This window comes from Bufo bufo, chromosome 11 (genome assembly GCF_905171765.1).
Source record: "Bufo bufo chromosome 11, aBufBuf1.1, whole genome shotgun sequence".
NCBI classification, from domain to species: domain Eukaryota; kingdom Metazoa; phylum Chordata; class Amphibia; order Anura; family Bufonidae; genus Bufo; species Bufo bufo.
In genome coordinates, this window is record NC_053399.1 from 43,822,131 (window position 1) to 43,835,877 (window position 13,747).

At 42.0% G+C, this 13,747-nt stretch overlaps 1 protein-coding gene across 3 annotated transcripts in view; it reads right to left on the minus strand.

Annotated features, from left to right (window-relative positions):
- MIPOL1 (mirror-image polydactyly 1) overlaps positions 1-13,747 on the minus strand; it is a 384,033-nt gene that overhangs the window by 216,723 nt on the left and 153,563 nt on the right. For all 3 annotated transcript variants that reach the window (XM_040412311.1, XM_040412310.1, XM_040412313.1), the window contains 3 exons: positions 6,136-6,265; positions 2,082-2,115; positions 558-728 (listed from right to left, as the gene is read on the minus strand). In XM_040412311.1, coding sequence (XP_040268245.1) covers positions 558-728; positions 2,082-2,115; positions 6,136-6,265 — 335 coding nt within the window. The remainder of the gene's footprint in view (positions 1-557; positions 729-2,081; positions 2,116-6,135; positions 6,266-13,747) is intronic.

Consider the following 13,747-nt stretch of genomic DNA (forward strand, 5'->3'; position numbering starts at 1 on the left):
TTTATTCTGTATGATTACAGTGATGCTAAATTTATATATTTATATTTTGTTAGGCTTTAACACAAATTTTTTTTTAGGAACTTTGAAAAAAAGTTTTCTTTGCATTACCATATTCTGTTAGGCCATAACCATTTAATATACCTGTATCCATTTACGGAGCTGTGTAATGGCTCATTATTCGCGCAGTGAGCTGAAGTTTTTACTGATGCCATTTTGGGGTTATGTATCACTTTTTGACACTTATCCCTATCGTGTGGATGTTGTACTGGAACAAACCCTTTAAAGGGGACCTATTAACTCCCATAACATGACTACTTTAGTAAAAACTTGTAATTGTACATTATGCCATTCATCTGTCATTCCTATAAGTAAACTGACAACCGGTAGTGTTACCATTCTTCTTGTCAAAGGGGTCTGACCTTGCACTGTGAAGGACACACCTCTGACCGGTAACAAATATGTCAGTGGAGGTGACAGGTCCTCTTCAAATCATATACATACAAATTCTAAAAGGCAAGTTAAAGACGAGAAGAAATGAACCCAGTATGGCCTCTCACCTGTGCGCGCGCCGTGTCCCGCTCTATTATCACTGCACCCATTTCCTCTGCAGTGATTTGCTCTCTTCTTTCTTGACTTCTCTTAATATGCTGTAAAATAAGATCCCCGTTCTGCACAATGTCTGCGCCATCTTCAGCTTCATCCAGTTTATCAAGCAGTTCCTGCAGAGTCTGAAGAAAACATGATCAGTGAATATACCCGTCTCCCTTGTCATACACCATAAGCAAACATAAAACCACATTCTTGGGGTTCTATGGTGATCCACCTTAGACTTTGTTCCAGGTCTAGTGGTCACGTTTCAGCCCTTTAATCCTGGATATAAACATTCAAAGATCTTGAAATGAAGGGAAAGCTGTATAGTAGAGAGCTCAGGGCCCTTTATATGGACTATCCATCTTTATTTACCTCCATGGTGGATTACATGACCATTTGCTTTACTACTGGTGGTCATAGCGCCACTAGGTGCTTCCCTCTGAACGGCACACTATGGTACCATACGGCCACACAGTTGGTTCACGCGTCTGATCGGGATGCCCATTTTGTGCCTGTGCAGAATGATTGCACATGTTTTATCATACTAAGCATGCACTTGACTCTAGCTTTACTGCAAAATATATGACATGCAAGTTGAATGCTGGGAACCGGGATTATAGAAGCATGATATGGGTTAACAGTGGTCAAGTCAGGTCATGGCAGAATATTTACAGGTATGGGGGGAGTTTCCTGTTTTGTTTTTATGTTTTCATTTGGGCACGGTGGCTCAGTGGGTACCACTGGCGCCTTGGGTATGGATTGGGCCAAAGGCAAGATCTGCATGGAGTTTGTATGTTCTCCACATGTTTTCTTAGGTTTCCTCCCACCGGGGAGGAAAAGAACTAAAAATGGTCCCATGTTGTAGGTGGGTCCACATTGACAGAAGGGGGGGGACCACAAGTAAGCAGGGACAATAGAAGTAGACGGGCCTTCAAAACTGCAGTGCAGCACAATATACTGCCGCCCTCACCACAGTGTTCAACTGCATCACCGACGGTGATACAGTTGGGTTCAGAAGGGAGCCTGTGGCTGTTGTTCCTAGCATTAATGAATGCTGAGAGCATTAGATCGCTATGTACCTCGGTGGCCCACCAGAAAATTTCCTTGTAGGGTCTATGGCCAATCTGCCCCTGCCTCCCACACTCCAATCAAATACTGATAGGTTAATTTGGAATTTAGTTTGTGGGACCCAAGGGGACTTTGTGAATGATGATCTTTGTACAGTGCTGCAAAATATGTGGAAGCTACATAAAGGAATAAGAAGAAATAAAACGAACAAGAAACCTCAAAAAGTTCAAATATTTCAGCCCCGCCACCTCTGTAACTTGGATATCTATTATACAGAAGAGTATAATCCACCAGTAACACACTGAATGAAGAATGAGTAGCTCCTGGGCTACTGACATCTATGTCAGACTCATCTAAGCAGGGGCCTAATCCAGGAACAGAAAACAAAAAGTAGCGGGAAGTCCCTCTGGGAGAGCGCTTACCATGTCACTTTCTTTAGGGTTAATATCTTCCATCCTAGACAAGAGAGAAACAGACAATGAGAAGTCGTGAAGTGAAAAAAACACAAGAGAGAGAGAGAGAGAGGCGCTAAGTGGCCAAAGACTTGCTCCTCAATTCAGAAGCAAAATGAATTCTCTTTCCAAATCTTTGGGAGTTGAAGTAATTTCGCTGCGAGTGTCTTCAGGGGACGCCCTCCACTCCCGACGCATTACGGCGCCAGCTGTTCTGCTGTATCTTTCAATAATGCCGAGCTCATCTCTCCTCGGCTGCAGCCTGTTAACTTATTAATGTTTACCGCAATATATGGCTACAGGGATCAGTTCTTCATATGTGCCGAGGCGGTTTAGTAAAGCAGGCTCTTCACATGTTTTTATTGATCGTTTCTCTTTTAATTAGGGTTTTCGCTCCTTACCTTATATATTTTTTTTTTTTTTAGATAATTCCTGCCATGCAGAAGACTGGGGGAAGGATCTATATAAAGCACTGCTCTGATCCATAGAAATATTACGCGCTTCAGTCTGTCCCAAGTCGTGAGACTTCTGAAACTTCCACGCTTTCCAAGGGATAAAACGAAAGTTTGGAGATTTTGGTGCCTGGTAGAAAAATGTATGAAGGAGGCAGAAGCACATTTTAAGTCAAGTAGTTTTTGCACATAACATGACCACTAGGGGGCAGTACTGTAAAATATCTATATTTTTCTTTCTTTTTTTTAAAATTAAACTTTTCTATAGAAATCAAAAGCGTGATGATCCAGGTACTAAATGACTACAAATGTATAAACTGTGTAATCTGACATGTATATCAGAACCAGGGCAGTCCGAGGGCTGTTCCCCATCTTAACATAGCACATCACCTGTCCGTACTGAAGAGGAAACATGGAGATTGCCCCTGGTTTGATTGAGCAGAGCTATTTGGGCACAGTATGGTACACCATAAAGGGGGTGTCAAAAGAAGGCATTGCACAGGGGACCTACTAACTGAAGGCTGGCCATACCCTTCTGTAGGCCAAAAACGTGCTCCTGACCCCCCAAAAACAAAGGTATTTCTTAGCTTGCAAATATATTTTTATTCTCAGGATGATTATTACGTCTCGTGTGGAGCATTGATATTTGCATTGTCTCATTGTATATTTTTATTTTTTACTTAGAGGTGTGAACATAAGCGTTAGTCGTAAAAAACAAGGAATTTTCAACAAAGCCTAAAAATCTAGAATTGAAAGAAAATGGTGTTCTGCGTTATATTTTTTTAAAATATATTTGCATTATTTTGCAGGGCCACAAAGGAAAGCCTTAGGCCATACCGACATATAGCGTTGATTGCAGCAAGTTCCTTTGAAGTGTCACATTTTCTCTTTTCTTAATGCATTTTTTCCAGCAGTGAGAAATGTGAATGTCACCTGAATAGTTTAACTGTGACTCAATATTACTGACCCACTAGAAAAGTTCTATTCTGAGTCTTCTATATGGATGCAGATGGGTGAGGATGAGGCACCTACTGGCTGATGGACACCAGTATACTGCCGTATGGCGGCTGTCAGGGTATTTGTTTGTGTGTGATCTTCTTGCTCTCCGGCACTGTCAATCTTTCATGGCCAGCATATGAGTGTTTATCTGATAGTGTCAGGGCTGGTAAATGTGTGTATTTTTTAGTCTGTCTGGGACACGTCTGTAGGTTCAGGTCAATATTTCCATATGCTTTTATAGACCTACATGTATGAACAAAGCGCTGGGTATCCTAATGCCAAAACACGAAAAGCAGGTCGTTTAAAGTGGGAAAAATCTGCACGTTCACAGAAAATGCCTGAAAAATCCTTTAACCATTTGGACTTTTATGTGTTAGCAACATTAAAGGGGTTTCACCCATGGTACAAGTATAAGGTTTATCAATTTAAGGTGTATGAATATCATAAATGTCTTATAGATAGGAGTCTGACTGCTGGGACTCCACCGATTCTAATAAAAGTGGTGTCCAGTCCCCTGTTCCCAGTGGAGAGTTGGCCACATTTAACTATCATGACTGGCCAGCTTTTGCCAAAGATTCTACACTGGATTGAGATTCGGTCCCCACAGCGACTAATACCGTTCTTCTTAAGCTATTATTATATTTATGGTTGTTGTCTTGCAGTTCTCTCGCAGGCTGCAGCAGGTTTTAAAGTTGGATTTCTCTGTATTATAGGCATTCATTTCAAAGAAGACCTTTCAGGCTTCCTATATTTTAATGTACAAAAGTATCATAGAATGAGGTGAGAGTGTCGGTGTATAATTTTACATAGTTTGCGGTTTTAAATTGTCTCTGTAAATGCTTCCCCCACCCGGACACACTGCTATCTGTAACATGCTCATGCAGGGTCTATAGGCCTGGTGGTATCTGCCACCACATCTTTAAAAGCAGGGGATGAACTGAGCTGAGATACCGGGCAGTTCTTGAACGTTAGGCACTACGCACGCTGCTAGTCTAATGACATTACCCCTCTAGATGTTCTGTTCCTTAAACTTTTTTAGCATTTGTGCGTTTGGTTATTTTATTGGCTTTTCACCTATGAGATTTGCAACTTTATATTGTCCCTTGCTTTTTTCTTTGGTTGCTTTTAGCTCCTGGTAGCAGATTATGCTTCAGATCCATAAACTCAGAAATCAGAGACCGTTCCTGTAGTAGCTGCCGACTTCCATACACCTGTAGAATTCCCATTTAGTGCAACTTTCCAGCTGATGACTTGGTTTGCCTGAATAAAAATGTTTCTACTGGGAAGTTGCTTGCTTAGGAACGTTGGACCTGCTGTCCTCTTTTCGCATAACAGAAACCAGGACATGGTGCCGGATTCCTCACACGATGACCACCACTGGCACCTTGTTCTACTGACTTACAGTGGGGTCTGTCAGATTAACTACTGTACGTTCTGTACAGCCAGAACTTTCAGCGACAACTTCAGTACTTGTACTTATATGTGCAGAAATGGTGGTCACTCAGAAAGTATTCGGCTACCTAATGTACACTATATGGACAAAAGTATTGGGGCACACCTCTTAATCCTTGAAGTGTTTCATTCTGTGCCAATGACACAGGTGTATAAAATCCAACCCCAAGCCATGGAATCTGCCTTTACAACCACTTGTGAAAGAATTGGTTATTTCAAAAAGCACAGTGAATTCCAGCGTGGTCCTGTAATAGGATGTCACCTACCACGCCAAGGGTCAGATGAAGTGGTTAAACTGACCATGGACTCTGGAGCATTGGGAACATATTCTGTGGAGTGACGGATCTTGGTTTGGCGAATGCCAGGAGAATATTACCTGCCTGATTGCATTGTGCCAACTGTGGAAGAGGGATAATGCTATAGGGTTGTTTTTCAGGGGTTGGCCTAGGATCCTTAGTTCTACTGAAGGGAAATCTTAATACTTCAGCATGCCAAGACATTTTGGATAATTATATAGTTCCAACCTTGTGGGAAAAATTTGGGGAAGGGCCTTTTCTGTAACAGCATGACTGTGCCCCAGTGCACAAAGCAAGGTCTATTCAGGCATGGTTGGATGAGTTTGGTGAGGAAGAACATGACTGGCCCGCACAGAGCCCTGACCTCAACGCCATTGAACACCTTTGGGATGAACTACAATGGAGATCGCGAGGCAGGCCCTCTCGTCCAACATCGGTGTCTGATCTCACAAATGTTCTTCAGGAAGAATGAGCTAACATTCCCACAGACATACTCCAAAATCTTGTAAAAAGACTTCCCAGGTGAAGAGAAGCTAGTTTAGCTGCAAGGAGGGGGAACAACTCCATATTAATGTCTCTGGATTTAGAATGAGATGTTATAATAGCTCCCGGAGGTGTAATGTGTAGGTGTCCCAGTACTTTTGTCCACAGTGTATCACTAACTGCAGTATCCACTAAACAAAAGTATCCAGAAGAGAAATAACTGGCGATTTTGGCAATATACTGGCTTCCTGTCCTTAATACAGGTACTGTGAACGAAACTAGAGCTCCTCCTATAAATGTGGACACAAAAACAGCCAAATCAGCATCAACCGCAGATCTTACTCTCTGATGTACTGCTGGAGCTGCTGGACACGGAGAAGAGCCTCATCCCTCTCTTCATTAGCCAGTCTAAGCCGCGCCATAATTGCTTCATCTCTTTCACGCTGTGCACTGTACACTTCTCTCACTAGTGCTGTAACAAAAACAAACAAAAAAACAAAAACGTTTGTACCTATGTTATAAAAAATATTTCATATACAGTAATTTGCTGTACCGAAATGTCAACCTTAGGGTCTGTTCATAATATGCACACACTGAGTGTTTCCATACGTCCCCAATGCACCAGTAGATACCACAATGATGTCCTTTTCTTAGGAGGCATAGTCTGCTACACCTTCCTATACAGAGGGGGCACAATGAAAAATAACATATACCACGCATATGTCACCCACCGGAGCCAATGGGTGACATATGCTATGGCAATACAGTGGCATATGCTGAAGGAATATACCAAGGAATGCTCCTGACTAGTGATGAGCGAACTTCTGTTTTAGAAGTTCGGGTTGGGGTTAGCGGAGAATTGTGGTCTGTGGTCACGGGATCCATAACACAACTCTGCACTAACCCTAACCCGAACGCGAACTTCTAAAACAGAAGTTCGCTCATCGCTACTCTTGACGTATATCTCTGAAGGAATAAAGACATACAATGTAAACTGTGACTTAAAAATCATTTATACCGCCCCCAATTTTAGGGCCAATTATTGGGGAAAACGCTGGCCAACAATCATGGTTGACGTGGCACCTAAAATTGTTGCTTGTCAGCAGTACGTCGCCTCGTTTAAAACAGGGCATGTGCTACTGACAAAATGCAAAGTGAATGTGGGATCAACGATCGTAATAATCCTTTGTTCCCCAGTCATTTTGCATGTGTTTCGGTGGCCAGTAAGAAGACCCTTATAGTAAGGTAACGACTCGTCCCTAGAATGATATGAGCAAGTAAGAAGAACTCTCGGCACACATCATTTGCACTAAAACCAAGACTGATGTGAAGTGTTTACAGCCATGAGAGAGCCACAGTCAGGGTTCTATTACAGAAATAATGGTTTTACAGAAAAGAAAGGGTTAAACAAGCACCCTGCCCGCAAAAGCAATACAACCAAACATAATCAAGCTAATTAGGACAATGCAAATACGCCGGCATCATCCCAGATTTCATTCCCTGTCTTTGACTTGCAATAGATTCCAATATTTGCACAGTGAAGGTTCAGAGCAGTTACATTACATTCACAAATATTATCACCCGCTGTGTAAGCCAGTGCGGAAAATCCTCCCTCAGTCCATGTGGAAGAGGAGATGTTTACCATTATATTTGGATACTTCCATTTTTAAACAAGCTTATCAAATATCCTGTAATTCTTAGTCAAATGAGGCGCTCTCTCCAACATTTATTTATTTTTTTGGCAAATACGGCGACTTTGTTTAGGGACCTAATTGTTATATAATGTAAGTAGAAAGTAAATGTTGTAAGTGGAGCAGGGAGGGAGTAAGACGGGGACGGGTAAACTAATTGCATGTGTATTTAGCCATCTGTGCTCCCTGTATGTACAAGCTATCAGTTTTACCAAACTAACAGTATGTTTAACTAACTGAGATGTATCGAACAGCACCGGGAGGAAGAAAGATCACAGATATTAAAGGGGACCGTCGCCTAAAAACACCAGCGACATGTCAGAATGAATGGCACAGTAGAAGTTTTGGGACTCAGATCACCAGAGATTTTTCAAATGAAAAGACCATAGCACTGTATAGAAGGTCTAAACCCTTTCACTTAGAGTTCTCATACACAGGACCATGCCAGGCCAATAACAAGGGCAGATTGATGATATGAAAGTGCAGTGGCCAGGTTTGGACTGGACACCATGGGGGTGCCACCATGTATTGCTGGTCTCTGGAAGGGATGGTGCTCCCCAATGGGTCAGGGTTTGCAGTAAACCAGTCTACTTTTTACTGGATGAACTCAACTCAATGCTAAAGCTGGCTTATGCAGTCTCCTCCCTGGAAGAAGAGGGATCTATGTTGAGGAAAGGCCTGCGCTCGCTATCCCTCTCTCTCAGAAAACTGGTACCTTGGCCAAAGCGCTGGTGGCTCAGTTGTTGGGCGGGGTATCCCCGTCTCAGTGTCTTCATCTGGCCACTCTACTAAACACTGGTCCCTATCTGCAGACCTCTAGGGGCTCTGATGGCTCTACTTTTATACAGTGTAAGGGATTGTGTACTCACAGAGGGGTTGGCAATGACAGACTCTCAGACTTCGAGGGTTTAAAGTCCAAACAGTGCTTTATTTTCCACTCAGCACAATACAGGGCATCCAAGTTATCCATCACTTGATGAGGCCACGTAACATATAAACATCAAAATAAACACCTGCCCATCTGGGTGCTACGGTATACAGAAAACATCTCTATCTCACTTACGCCTTCAGCGTGTCAGGGGATGAGGCTTCACATAGCCTCATGGTCAAACAGCTTCCAGCTTCCAGACTGAAGCTCTGAGACCTCTGTTTATTCATCAGTAATGATCCCACTTTGACCCCACAGGCGTTTTACGGAATTTATAAACACAAAAATGAAAATTTAATTTCTTCCAATAAAATGTTGCATTGGCCCCAAATTTTCAATTTTCACAAGGGGTAACATAAGGAGAAAAAGCACCCCATAATTTATTGTACATTTTCTCCTGAATACAACACTCGATATGTGGTCGTAAACTGCTGTAGGGGCACACCGCAGGACTCAGAAGGGAAGAAGCGCCATATGGCTTGTGCAGCACAGATTTTGATGTATTGGTTTATAAGCACCATGTTGGTATTGAACAGTTTCTGGGATACCAGTACAGCTATTTTCCGACAACCATAACTTTTTCTCCGTGTGAGGACTTGTTTTTTGCGGGATGAGTTGCCATCATCATGGGATCTATTTGGGGGCACATATAACTTTTTGATCACTTTTTATTTCGCTTTTTGGGAAGCAGAATAAACAAAAGGCAGCAATTCTGTCACTGCTTTTTGGGTTTTGTTATTGCGGCATACACCATGTGGGAAAAAGGACATGTTATCTTTATTCTGCTGGTCAGTATGATTACAGAGATATCAAGTTTATATATTTTTTTTACGTTTTACTATTTTTACACAAAGCATTTTTATAAAAAAATTATGTTTTTGTATCGCCATTTTCTGAAAGCCATAATTTTTCTTTTTTTAGATAACAGGGGGCTTATTTTTTGCGGGATGAGGTGATATTTTCATTGGTACTATTTTGGGGTACACATGAATTTTTTGATTACTTGGTATTACACCTTGTGAGGCAAGGTGACAAAAATGGCTGTTTTGGCACAGTTAAAAAATTTTTACAGCATTTATCTGACGGGTGGATTATGCGATTACTATTTATAGAGCCAGTCGTTACGGATGGGGAGATAACTAATATGTCTATTTTTCCAATTTTTTCTTTTTGATTTTAGATGACTTAATTATGGCAAAGGGGCTTTTTTTTAATTGAAACTTATTTTATTATGTAAAACACATTTTTTTTACTTTTTATTTTTCTCCCACTATGGGATTTAAACTTTTGGGGGTCTGATCCCTTCTACAATGCATTACAATACATGTGTATTGTAATGCTTTGACTGTAATACACTGACAGCCTGCCTATGAGACCCAGCCTGGGGGCTGGATCTCATAGGCTTCTTTAGGAGATGATTGCGTGCTTTCTGCATCCATATGCTTGTTGCCTATGCAACATGGAAGGAATGCAAATTTTGCAGATCCGCAATTGTCGGACAGCAAAAAACCTACAGTTTTGTGCATTAGCCCTAAGTCAGAGAACAGAGAGTGACTACAAAAAGTATATTTTGCTCTGAGGGGCCTGAGGACAGTCTACTAACTTAAACTGAAAATACGTAAAGCTTCTTCACGGTTCTTCCAAATTATAGGTTTATCTTTACAGATTACAACTGCACAGCAAATAATAATGTTACACTCTCACTGATCGTCATCAGAAGACTATTGTCCCAAGGCAAATAGACAGGGTCTGACTGCTAGGCCGACACTGATCCCGAGAACGGGGCCCGTGTTACCTTGTTGGAAAGGAGCGGTGGTCGAGTATAGTGTTGAGCAAAGTGAAGCATTCAAAGCGGAATTCAGTCCAAAGTTAGGAAAACTTTGATTCACAACAAACCAAATTTCCTCGTGCTTCATGATAACAAATAGTTTTTTTCCTTAAATGGCGGCTACGCGAGTTACAAGGGGAAAGTAAGAACCTCGGGAACGCAAGATCATCCATAATGCTGTACAACCGACATTCAGGCCACTGTGATGTACGGGTATACCTAATTATAGCGATTCATGACTAATTAATTCGGAATGAATCAAATTCTTGCCAACTTCGGTGAAGTTGCTGAATCGAATTTTTCAAACTTTGCTCATCTCTAGTCGAGTACTCTATGGGACCGCTGCTTAAAGCCGGATTGCTGGTTAAAGACGAGCTATCTCAGCAGTCCAAAAAGAACGAATGGAGCGGTCACGCGCATGTGCTAAGCTAGTCCTGTATTGATTTACCTCTATTCTTTATTTCCAGAACAGAATAGATTGCTTAGCTGCATTTCCCTATACAACGATGGCAAATGCAAGAATATTCTCTTTTTTTTTTTGGAAAAGGAGATAGAAATCCTGACAGAGTCCGTGACCGTAAATGTTAGGATAATAAAAGACGGATGACAGGACGCATCACCAGCATGCAGCAATCTACTGTTTCCCAATACGTATGGCTACATGTTCCGCTTAAAGCACGCCGTTCCCTTAATTTCATTATGTATGGGAGAAATGATTCGGGCACCTTAGTCTGTATTTTCTTTTTTAATTACAAGAATAACAGGTTTTATCTTTCCTTCCGACCAGCCTAAAATTGGCTTTGTAGAGAAGGTTAATAAGAAATGTGTCTGCAAAAGTCAAACAGAATTAAACGCTCTAAACTGATTAATATTCCAAAGACTTCTTCTGTGCCTCATAATCTTCATTCCCTCATCCTTATGGGGGTTAATCCTACACAGGTCCCGAGTAGGAGGAAGAGAAATAGGAATGTAAGCGAGAAGGGAAAGAACGAGGAGCGAGAGAGAGAGGACAAAAGAAATCAACAGCAACACCAGGCAATATATCCATATACAGTACACATGTTGTGCAATTTATTATTATGGTGATGCTCTAACTTAAAGACAACAGGCTCAACCCTATTAAACCAGAATATTGCCTGGTAGTGTTGATCCTGCTGATTAAAACAATAGCCGTCTTGTGAAAATCGGTTGCTGCATTCTTGAGAAAAAATACATTTATTCTTTATGAAAAAGAGGGCACCAAGGGGTGTGGAAAGCTAGGGTGCACTGAGGCTAGGCCCCACCCTCAGTGCACTTAAGCCTTCATTTGCATAAATAATGCAAGTTTTTTTTCTCAGGAACTCTGCAACAGATTTTCACAGGACATATATAATTTTGATCAGCAGGATAAACCCTACCGGATAGTTTGCCTGTTAAATAGCGTTGAGCCTGCTGGCAGTCGCCTTTTAAGTCTTATCTACATTTGTTGTGCTGTTGAATGGTAGCGCTTGCTCCCAGTTATCAGCCTAAGCGGAGGGTGACGTACTGTTTTATAATGGGAGTTTTGACAGGAAGTGCAGAAGGATAACTGCCCCCTACACACTATTTTAGCTCACAGAAATATTTTATCTACATAACAGTTCTATTAATACGCTGCTCTTTTATACACGCTATAATGTAGGGTGTTTAGTCCCAGGCCAGCTGATTTTATTTGACAGTGATACAATTAATTTTACAGTTTATTTACAGTGTAGCAGCTATTATATATTAATAATCAAAGACTGCAGGTGTGAATAATAATTAATAAAGCAATAATCCCTTTATACGTGTCAGTGGAAATTTCTCCTTCTCATGTAAAAAAATAATAATAATTATCTAAATATCACATAGAGATGTCCGAACCTGGCAATTAGGGGACCTTCACACGACCGTAAAAAAAAAAAGTCAGTCTTAAAAAAAGCAAAACTGCTTGGTTTTAGTGGCGTTTTTTTTGACGGTGCGTTCTGAAACACAGCCATTAAAAACAGCCCCCTGCAAATGGCAAAAAAAAATTTCCTAATGTTGGATGGCTGTTATTTACTGGCCGTTAAAAAACAGACATGTGAATATATCGATAGGCTTCGACTGTTCTAAAAACAGCTGGGTAAGCGAGGCCTTGGCTTATCTCTTCCTGCAAAAGTGGTTTGTCGACAGGGCCAGATTATGGTTAGTGGATGCACTTGGACAAAAAATTTGGTAAGGGGCCGAACCCCACCTCTGGGAGCTGGCCTCAACCAATCACACCTGCAAATACAAAAGTTGGTGTGTAGGATCCCTTTCCACTTAAAAGGGGTGTCTGGGTTACTTAAAAACAAGCCTAATGGCTCTAAACTTGATAAAATAAGAAAAAAAAGCCCATATATTCACCAATTAATCCCTGCTGTTTTGGCTCAGTCCTTCATCGATGACATTTCGCATACACTACGTCAGTGGTCCCTAACCTTTTTTGCACCAAGGACTAGTTTTCATGCAAGACAATTTTTCCAGGGACCGGGGGGGGGGGGGGAGGGGAAGGGTTTTTTGGGGGTGTGAGGGGTAGCTTTCTTTCAGGGGATCATCCTCACAGATACGGCTTCATTCAGGACACCAGGTTAAGGTCCAAATAATGCATTTATTGTGGCACACCAGCAAAAGCAGAACAACAAAACAATAAAACACTCGCCCGTCCAGGCTCTAACTAATACATTAATGTCCCGGACTCACCTATTAGGTACAGTTCACACTCTGTCAACCGATGCGGCTTTCCCAGCCAATGTCCCACAGCCTCCTGGTTGTACAGAGCACAGTAGACACACTGTCTCAAGTCCAATGTCTCTTGTGGGGGATTAAGGCTCAGAAGTCTGCCTGACTATGGCCCTGCGACCCTCCAAGGCGTCGCTGCGTCCCCCAACTCCAGGCTACCACCCAGCCTCGTGGCCCCTCAGCCTTGCCCAGCTGAGACCACACTCCCAGAGCCTCCAGGCCTCTGTCCACGGGTAACACTCCTCCCTTACTGACACCCTGGGAGGTGCTTTATGCCAGCCTGAGTACCTCCAGCTGGTCTCACCTGTGGTGGAATAGGGGTGTGGACCGCACTATCCACCCCTTCCTTGCCTCTAACCTGTGTGAGACCTGTCACTGTCTCGCAGGGCGGCAGTGTTGCTGACTGAATCATGCCTATAAATGATTACATTTACAGTCAGGTCCATAAATATTGGGACATCAACACAATTCTAAAATTTTTGGCTCTATACACCACCACAATGGATTTGAAATGAAACGAACAAGATGTGCTTTAACTGCAGACGGTCAGCTTTAATTTGAAGGTATTTACATCCAAATCAGGTGAACGGTGTAGGAATTACAACAGTTTGCATATGTGCCTCTCACTTGTTAAGGGACCAAAAATAATGGGACAATTGGCTTCTAAGCTGTTCCATGGCCAGGTGTGTGTTATTCCCTCATTATCCCAATTACAATGAGCAGATAAAAGGTCCAGAGTTCATTTAA